The sequence below is a fragment of the Argiope bruennichi genome, chromosome 7 (assembly GCF_947563725.1).
Source record: "Argiope bruennichi chromosome 7, qqArgBrue1.1, whole genome shotgun sequence".
In the NCBI taxonomy this organism is placed as follows: Eukaryota; Metazoa; Arthropoda; class Arachnida; order Araneae; family Araneidae; genus Argiope; species Argiope bruennichi.
In genome coordinates this window covers 92577589-92587894 of record NC_079157.1, presented here as the reverse complement: position 1 = coordinate 92587894, position 10306 = coordinate 92577589, and the positions used below count along the sequence as shown (strand labels likewise).

The window sequence follows — 10306 nt, the reverse complement described above, 5'->3', positions numbered from 1 at the left end:
CGGGCATGGTTGTTCTCTCCGAGGTGCGTGAATGAACCCCTGTGTAAAAAGGTGTTGTTCAAGCGATTGTGTGTGCTATCCTCATTTGAGCTAGAAGTCAGAATTCTGCCATCGGTTGCTCAGGGGTCTTTATCCTCAGAAGCTACTGCGCAAAAATTTGGCTTAAATAGTCACGGGACAAAAAAAAAATGGAAAAATGAGGTATTATAAAAAAAATCAATGGAAATGATCTGAGTTTCAATTCAGCAATGTAACATATTAAAGTAAAGATTACTAAATATGGTTTTTTTTTTTTGTAGTAATCTTTCATATCTTTTAAAATTAACTTAAAAGGGAAAAGTTATGCGACCCAAAATTGGATATTATTGAAAAGATATATTTTCAATTATAATTATTTTTTGCTGTAATATTTTCGGAAATTATGATAAAAAGCGCAAAAATTTCACTTATTTTTTACGATTAATTAATTTTAATTACTTAAAATTTAAATTATATATATTTTTAAAATCTTCCTAAAATACACATGTTCTCTATACAGATGTTATGCTTGGTAGTTTTCGATATAAAAATTAAGCCAACGCACATATATCCATAATTATTACTAATAGAGGTAATATCAATTTTATAAATTAAATTGCAATCATATATATTCAATTAATTTCATTTCATAATTCCGCGGACTCGTTTTGAAGTGAATGGCACATTACTACCTGCAAACGGGGATAAGACAACAATTCGAACATGCTTATAAAAATGTCCATAACTACTGTATATATCCAAAATGATAAATATTTGCAAGTGAGCTCACCAATTCTTGTATCATTGGTATCTGTTATGAAATTGGGCTTGTGGACTTGTAGACTAAGTGTCACCAAGCAAATAGTTCCCATTTGTATTCGCTTTCATTTTTATGTTTTCGTGAACTCTCTAGTTCAGAGATTCACACCTGCTTTATAAAAAAATGTTGGAAATGTAGAAAATATATAATGTAATTTTAACGGTTAAAACAAGAAAAGGTTATAAAATTTTGTTCTTCCAGTTCTTATGAAAAGTGAAAGCAATGGTAAGCTGATCATTTATTGTGGTGGATTTTCCTTTAGGGCAGCTGTCTATCGACTTAACAGGGGTTGAATGTAGGTAAATATAAATAGCGAAGTTGTCAAAAAAATTTCATAATACAAATTTTTAACTTCGGTATGAGTATATATTTAATTAATATAAATATTTAATTTAAATATAAATAATTTTTATAGTATGATTATGTTTTATTCCATTTGAGAGAATTTGAAAAAAAAATTATTATATTTGTAAGAAATTTATTATTTTATTATAAGATTTCTTTTTAAAATGCTAGAAAAGAAATCATCAACTAATAATTATGATTCATTTTTACAAAAATACTTTAATTACTTCTTTATGATATTCGTATTAAAAAATTAAATATAAAATATAAACTTTTATAAGATTATTAAATTTTTTTAAAAAAATTATAGAAATAAATCATTAAAATGCTGATTAAGTTAAAAATTTGTAGAAATATGAAATTAATTGAACATTTTTTAGAAAAGTGGCATTACCTGGAGCCGCAAAATGTCTGAACTTCCCTAATGTAGAAACGAAAAGAGGTATTAAAACAATAAAAATATAAGCAATAAAATATAAAATGTGTTAAAACATGGTCAAACAATAAAATAAATGATATTAAAACGATGAAATAATCACGAAATGAAAATTTCCAGGGAAAAAAAAACGTACTCGTCTTATACATATGTTAAAGAACAAATATTGCAGTGAACTTGATGGTGCTCCAGATGCATGACTACATTTATTTTCATTTGAATTTCATTTTATCAATTCCATGAAACAAAGTCGTGAATTCAATTAAAATTCCCTACTATTTTAATAATTGATTATCACGATGTAATTGTTATGTTTATAGTTGAGAAGCGTTGATCTGGTTCTTAGAGGTAGTATTTCTGTTCTGATTTGGAGCAATTGTCTGTTTCTAATTTCTCTAAAAGTCTTTGTTTGGCTAAATATTTAATCAACTATTCATATAAAACGAGAAAAAGAAAAGAAATAACATTAAATAATGAAACACAAAATAAAATTTATTTTCTGTAGACTAGACTACATATACAACTGCTTATTTTATACAAAATAAATGCAGTTTTCACATAGTTTGAGCATATTTCGTTATTATAGAACATGAAATTAGTTGATGCATGCAGTAAATCATGTTTAAATCAAACAAAAATTGTTTTGCATGGAAATAAAATGATGTGGCATGATCACAGGCCCAGCCTGTGGGTGGGAGAGATGAAATGTGCTGAAAGATATTGAAGTCCCTTTTACCGCCTCTTTTTTAATCCAAAGAATTGAGTGAGTGCCTTAGCATTGAACATTCCAGATCTGAAAAAAAATTAATTGATTAATAACCTATGAATTAAAAATATGAAGAATTGAAAATACATAAGAAAAAAAATTACTACAAGTTCTTGCGCATTTAGATTTTTTAGATAATTTAATTTAATAAAAATTGATGTAGTTGACACAGCTCATACATATATATTTAATTCCCCCGAAATATTTCTTAGGAGAATATTGTTGCTATTTTCAAATTATTTAGGCATTTTTTTGTAATTTCCAATTCCATAATTTAGAAATATAACGCTAGGAAAAAAAAGTTATTTAGATGACTTCAGGCCATAACAATCTAACCTGACAATAATGTTACCTTCAAATGATAGTTTCTATTATGAGGCTAAGTTGCTGCCATCGAAAATACATAAATATCTAGTCGAAAATTTAAATGTTAAATAAATAAAATTACCTAAGCAGTTTTGTCAAAGGGATTGGGTACTACAGATCATTCCCATGCTAGCTTTTTGAAAAAATCCGTTGAAAAGAGGAGCAATGGGCGACTGATACTGATTGCTGGAATATTTGCATATTCTGAATAATTTTTTTGAAAAAAGAAAGAAAAGAAAAGAAATTAACCACAATGACAATTTAAAAAAAGATTCACACAATCATTTATTCAACATATAAATTGTAAATGACCTGCCTTTAATATTTTTATATATAATAAAGTATTAAAAATAGAAAGTTAAATAATGATAATTATTTTTTGATTGCATGGTTTTTTTTCTTTCTATTTAAAAATGTTTTCAGAATTCTTCTTTTTATTAAAATCCTCTTTCATAAATTTTTTGAAACTTTTCTTTAAAAAATCGTTTGGTACATTTTTTTCCTTTTAATTAAAACCGTTTTCATAACTTTTCTTCGTTTCTTATTAAAGTCGTTTGCTAAAAATATTTAGCAATTTATCATCAAAGAATTCTCAATGAATAAAATTCGGTAAATTTTTTTGCCTTTATTTTTTAATTTCAATCAGTAAAATTTATAAATATTTTATTCACAAGGAGGAAAACATTTCGTGCACGGCTGAACATTGAATAAAATAGGAACTTGAATAAAATATGAAAGAATTTTAAAAATAATTTTCTTCGTAGAAAATGTTGCTTTCATTTTTAGTTTAGAACTGAAAACTATAATTCTAGAAAGATTTAAAAATTAAAATATTCATGCTCTTTCTTCTTTTATTTCGATAATTGATCTAAATAGATAAAAATTTTGTACATGATTTATTTCTAGTTCTTTCTTTCTATTTTTTACTAAAGATTGTTATAAATAAATGAAGATTTTGCTCATCAGCTGAAATCAATCATCTTTAATCTTCAGTTTGGAAAGTATTTCTTTGCTACCTATCATTTCAATATCGGAAAGATTTCTGTGTTATAATCAGATTGCGCTTTTCAGTATTTTATCATTATATAAAAATAAGTTGAGATGTAAAGAAATGTGTAAAATATTTTAAATTTCAAAACATATAGCATAATATAATAGTGTACTATCGATTTTAAAATGCGTAACTGCTATATTTTTCGAATGTTCTTTAAATTCTAAGAATTTTATTCTAAACCATGAATTCAAATTGATTTTTTTAAAGTTTCCATCAAAAAAAGTTATTTTTTTTACTTTGAAATTGATTAAAATCTAATCAAGCATTCATGATTCTATTATTATGTAGATTAATTTAAATTGAATTGTTTATTATTAATAATTACTCCTTATTATTAACAAGAAATTGTCTTTAGTAATAGTAATTAATCTGCGGATGTGTAAATAATAATTAAATCAAATCTAATTTTCTTTTTAATATAATCTATTTGCTTAAAAATGGGACAATTTAGGAAGCTTAACTGCAATTTGGGCCAACTTCAGAACATATTTTCAGTTTAGAATTAAAAAAAAAAAACTAAAATTTGAATCTCTGGTTTCCTTTATTTAATTCCGTTGCGGAAAAAAAATATTTTAAATTGAAATGTTTATTATTTATTTATTATTTCAAATTCGAAAAATGAGAAAAAATGAAGAAGCCTTTTATCACCAATTTGATATGCTCGCTTTTTTAATATTCTAGCCCCTAGCAACACAGATACGGTTGTTGCCTTAGGTTAGAACAAAGGGCATTCTAATCCCAATTTTCCCGCCAACAACCTCCACGGGTGGCGTACGTGACCCGTAGGGCGTGGTGTCCGTGAAACAATTAACTCCGCGGTTCATCCTCAAATAAGTGAAATAATTGCAATGATTTATCGAAGACAGTTGATACCCTGAAAGTGACGTCAACAACTACTGGCGGCAAGCCGTTACTTTTTTTTCGCGCCTTTCAGCCGCGAGGGTGATAATGATTGTTTATTTTCGAATATAAAAAAAGCTGGAAAAAACGTGCAACGTACGTGATGGGAACCGGAGAACACGCCTTCAACGTGAGCTATAAAATTTTGCTTCCGACTCGTTTTTTATGGACTAAGCCAATAAATAGGGAAATAACAGTAGATAGTATTGTTTCAAGTTCCGCGAAAATGAATCAAGGTTGGTTGAATGTTGGTAAATAGTACGTGCGATGCAGATTGTGGGGCGTGTGCAAAAATTATGATGAATGATTAAAAATATTTGTTTTAAATGCACTGTCTAGTTAAATGCCCTCGCCAAGGGGATAAAGCTAACTTGGTGAAACATAACGTGATCCGGAAGTTTTCAAACGGATTAAAGTTTCAATAAATAATGCGAGCGAACATCACTGTTGTAAGAACATATCTTTCATTGATTCGTTATCAGAAATTATTTATTTTAATTTAAATGTTCGAATAAGCGTTGATGCGAGTCATTTATCAAACACAAATTTTTTTTGATTTTAGAATACTAAAAATAATAATTTAGATAAAAAAAAATAATATAGTAAAAACGAATTATATTAATATATAAAAATAAAATGTAACATAGTATAAATGAATAATAATACCATTATTATATAATAAAAAAGAATTAATTTTAAAAAATAATTTTTAAAGTTAATAAAATTTAAAGTAATTTATAATAAAAATAACTTCTTTATTATTTTTTAATTATTTTTATGAACCCATTTTTTAAAGGATAAATTCATGCTACCAATGGATGAATGGAATATATCTGTATAAAAAATTAAAATTTCAAGCACATTTAAATAAAAATTACTTCTTTAATAATTTTAATTATTCTTATAAAATAAATTTTAATGGATAAATTTCTATTCTATCAATGGATGAATAAAAAATATTTGCGTGCTTCTTAATAAAATTTAAAATAACTTATATTAAAAATTTCTTTAATTTACTTCTTTATTACTTTTAATTATTTTTATTATCTAAATTTTAAGAGATAAATATAGAGATAAACGTTAAGAGATTAAGGGATATTGAAGAGCGGAATATAATAGTGTAACCTATATATTAACTTTCTTTCTATTGAAGCGACTCCACAATTACATACATTATGGTTCTGTTCTTTTAAAAACTCTTCTTTGATTTCCTCTATTGATTGATTGATTGATTTTTCTTTTTTGCAATTTATTATAACGGCTCTTAAATTATATCGTGCACCCATTTCGGGTGAGAATTTCCAGTGTGACATCTAATTTAAGAATTTTTTTTTAAATTTACAAACAAATGCATTAATGAAAATCACACTGGCAGAAATCAGGTCAGTAAAATTGGTTGAATAACTAGCGAAATTGAAATAGTTCTGTGTTTACCAATAATCTTAACATTTATTTCTTTACTTTTAATTACAGTTTATGAAAAAAGTCTTCAGATTTTGAAAGCTATTTTATTTTTTAAATCATAAAATGTATTAACTTAATTCTTGATTAATCATTTAATTTTTTTTTTTAATTTCGAAAGAGTAAACAAATCCTTTTAAATTTCAATTTTTCTTACAATACTATATTTCTTCGCATTGTTTTGAGGATACAATTACACGTTAAAAGTATTCAGTATCCCCTTAATAAAAAATGTCGTGAATTCTAAATGCAAATCAGTAAAGTAAATAAACCATTAATTATAATTAAACTAAAAAAAATTAGTTAATTCTGAAATTTTTATGAAATATTTTAATCAAAATGGCATTACAAATTAGCTTTGCTTATTAATATAGAATTGACTGTGGACTTGCTGGCAATCTTTTTATTATTTTCATTTGTAACGGAAATTTATATTTTAAAGAGATTTGTTCTTGAATATTGTGGTTACTTTCAAAATAATTTGCAACTTTACAATGAAACTTATTTTATCTTCTTAAGAATAATACGTGAGAGAAATCATTAGAGTATAGGTAGAAAAAAACCCGATTCTTGGCCTCTTGGGTCACGCTAAATTGATCACCGATTGACTTGCGTGGTGTATCTATTTGAGATACAGGAAGAGGTCCAGTAATGTGTGACTAGACTGAAATAATTGAGCTATTTCTTGAATTAAACCAACAAACAACAAATGTCATTACATAAAGGGCAAACCGAGTGGATATGGGAACTCTTGAAATTAATTTCATCTTTTCTGCGTCGAATTTGAAGTTCGGGATTTTATAAATGAACTTATATATGCAATTAAATGCCATCAGCTGTTTGATGGACTGTTGAGAATTGAATCAAAGGGCTTATAATATGCCCTGTAGAATTGATGGAACCCACTACTTAATGTATATATTAACTGCGTGCCATTGGTGAACCTTAATAATGAAATAGCCTATTTGCATGGAATATTCATCGATTCATATTGATTAATATTGGCGATTTATTGCTGGCGAGCGATGTATATACAAATACCATGAAAACAAAGCAACCCATTGCACTGTAGTTTCCTCGGTGGTTGAGATTATTAAGAAGTAAGAGATCTAAGAATACATGTCCATTGTTGGAGGGTGCTTCTGGTACAAAACATTAGAACATTTATGTTCCTGTTTAAGTTTAAATATCTTGAGGAGGCTAAAAAATGCCATGTGCCAAATATCATTTACACTTTGTTAACTACTCATGCGGACTGGAAGAAAAATTATTATAATATGTAGTCTTCTTAAAATATATTACGAAATACCTCATTAGAATTTTTTTACATTATTTTACAAAAACTGCTGTCTCAGAAATATTATTTGGGATTTGGATCCTATTCACATAACTGCCTACATATATCAATGCGACATACAAGAATATGAGAACTATATTTTCCCAATACTGAACTGTCAGAGATGAACAAAAATAATCGTTCAAAAATAGAGTCATTCAAAGACTAAAGCAGAAATTTCAAATGAAAATTAGAGATTTAGATCTAATTGCATCAAAGATGTTCTGATTCAAAAGACCGATGGTATTAATTTAATTATCCTGTAATGTGGGTTAAACAGTATAATAAAACAAAAGAAATAATAAGAAATTATGAATATATAAATGAAAAAAGAATGAGCAGCTTAAAATAAATCTGTTATTTTAAAAAATATATTCATTCGTGTTAAAAATTATCGAAATAACATAAAAATTAATACGTATTAAATTTGTTTCACATTTGTGACAACAAAGAAAAATCTTAACAGAATCATATCGTTTATTTTTATTTTAATACAAGAGTCTTTTGCGTACTTTAAATTTTTTAATTTAAAACAAAATATGATTCTTAAAGCAAAAATTTAATATTTTTTGTTTAGAAAAATATTCTGAAATAAAATTCATATAGCAAAAATGAGAAGAAAAGAATACGTTTTAAATTTTATCTATAATAACCAATAACCATGATTTAGGATTAAAATAAATGATTAAAATATAATGATCAATATGTTTATAAGTATTATATGTTTACCTGTTTTTTTATTATCAAAGTAGGTCATCTGAATTGCTTTATGATTTCTTTATAAGTTGATTTCGGAATGTTTAATTCAAGTTCAAACAAGTTTTTTAAAAATATATAAATATATTGTGTAATTTACAGCATAATTTTTGTCAGTTGTTTTTATTGCTAGAAGGAATGATTATGAAATCAAATTAAATATTTTTTTTTCTATGTTTACTTTCTTTTGAGTATATTTTTACCATTTGATTGACGAGATATAATAAAAGCTTGCTGCCCAGAGCGTTGTTCTATTATGCTAAATTATGCATACCAATGTGATACGAATAAAAAATTATATTTCACCAAAAAGATATAATTAAATTCGTAGAATGTAGCTAAAGGTGTATTTAATTGTATTTTATTTATAATTTATTGTTGAGCGTTATCACAAAATAAGAAATAAGCATGTTAATTTTGAATAGAGAAAAAAAATTACAAGGTTATTGGTTATGATAAAAGTAATTAATACAACTGCCATTTATAAAATGGCGGTCATTTAAACACCATTAGCAAACTGATACTGATCAATGGGAAAAAAACAAATTTGAAATGAATTGCAATATTTTTTTCTTATCTATAATAAAGCGAAATCTAAACATTAGTCATCAGATTTTTTAATACTGATAGATTGAAAACTTATTAGGAATCCTGATGAATACGTGTTAGACATATTTTTCTAAAATTCAACTGTATATGGAATTATTTTTAATTTTTTCTCGGCATAAAACTTTAAAACTACTATATTTTTAAAAAAATCTGCAATTATTCTGTAACTTAGGAACTGCGGAACCTGAGGAACTCGTGGAGAAATTCTTAAACAAAATTTGAAAAAAAAATAATATGCGACAAAATTTAATTTACGAAATTTTGCTTAAGAAAATTTTACAAAATTTATAATTTGAGAAAATAGCATTAAAAGTAAAGTTATTGCAAAAATAAAATTGATTGTAACTTTCCAATTAATGTATATAGAAACAAAATTCAAATGGCTTTAAAAAGAAAACTATTCAGGAACTAAATAAAAAAAAATTGATTCAATTTTTTTTTCAAAGAACGATTTTTCAAAGCAGTTACCGACTATATTTTTAATAGAAAAGACACTTTTATAATTGACTTACTGGTATAAAAAAAACTACATAACAAAATTGTTCTTTTAATAATATTTTTTTTCCTTTAATGAAAGCAAAACTTTAAAATTATAATTTACTTCATACTTACTAACAAAATAGAGATAAAAGTATTTTTTGAAGAAAAAAAAAACGGTAAGGAAAAAAAATTTGGATAAATACCTTACCCAGCTGTTGAGGTGAAAGGATCTCCGTTAGGTCCAGCTCCAGAATAGGTTTGGTAAGGAGGCGGCATCATCATCTGTGGAGGCATACCGTACGCTGGATAAGGCATAGCTGCAGCTGCCATCATGGGAAGCATTGGAGACGTGCTGAAAGATACCGAAGTCCCAGCTGGGTAGGGTCCTGGTGGTGGGGGTACCATCTGTTGGGGAGGATGTGGCATCGGTGGGTACATCATGGGATTGTTGCTACTTGCAGCATATGGGCTTACAGGCCCATACATGTTATAAGGTGGCGGTGGCTGCATTGGCATGGGATGTGGCGGCTGCATAGGCATAGGGGGCATCTGCCCCATTGTGGTGGCAGCCAAGGCCAAGATCAGAAATAATCCAAAAGTAGCTTCCATTGTGGAGTGAGGACGGTTTGTGATCGAACAGTGATGTCGAACCCCTTTATATACTGATCGGTAAGGAGGTGTGCGAATAAGTGTATCCCAGTTATGCAACCGTAACCGTGGAGAAACTGGGTTGAGGATGGTCCTGAAGGGGGAGGAGGAAGTGATTTCTAGCATGCAAAGGAGGTCAGACAAAAGGATGGTGTCGTTTTTATTTCCATTTAATTTGTTTTTTCAAGGTCTCTTTATTTTTCGTGGTTGATTACGCTTAATATAGTGAAGAAGTTTTTAAGTTGGAATTGCTTGCCGATGTAGATAGCTTGTCCTCCTCTTACTTTTTTTGCGGTTAGAAATGAGACTAA

At 27.3% G+C, this 10306-nt stretch overlaps 1 protein-coding gene across 3 annotated transcripts; it reads right to left on the bottom strand.

Annotated features, from left to right (window-relative positions):
* Positions 1-2090: 2090 nt before the first annotated feature.
* Positions 2091-9962, bottom strand: LOC129976618 (nematocyst expressed protein 4-like). 3 transcript variants are annotated; one of them, XM_056090266.1, is made up of 3 exons: positions 9556-9962; positions 2834-2955; positions 2091-2412 (listed from the first exon to the last, which is right to left on the bottom strand). In XM_056090266.1, the coding sequence occupies exons 1-2, from the start codon at positions 9954-9956 to the stop codon at positions 2847-2849; spliced, it is 510 nt and encodes a 169-aa protein (XP_055946241.1). In that variant the 5' UTR covers positions 9957-9962; the 3' UTR covers positions 2091-2412; positions 2834-2846. The 3 variants fall into 3 exon arrangements, with proteins under 3 accessions (XP_055946241.1, XP_055946243.1, XP_055946242.1); XM_056090268.1 differs by lacking the exon at positions 2834-2955 and having other exon boundaries at positions 9551-9962; XM_056090267.1 differs by lacking the exon at positions 2834-2955.
* Positions 9963-10306: the final 344 nt, after the last annotated feature.

What these genes read in the sequence shown, in the direction of transcription:
- LOC129976618 (XM_056090266.1), bottom strand. Translation starts at nt 9,956, where the DNA reads ATGGAAGCTACTTTTGGATTATTTCTGATCTTGGCCTTGGCTGCCACC. An exon ending in CCTTTCACCTCAACAGCTGG is followed by an intron (nt 2,956 to 9,555) that starts GTAAGGTATTTA and finishes AAAATTATTCAG; the next exon opens with AATATGCAAATATTCCAGCA.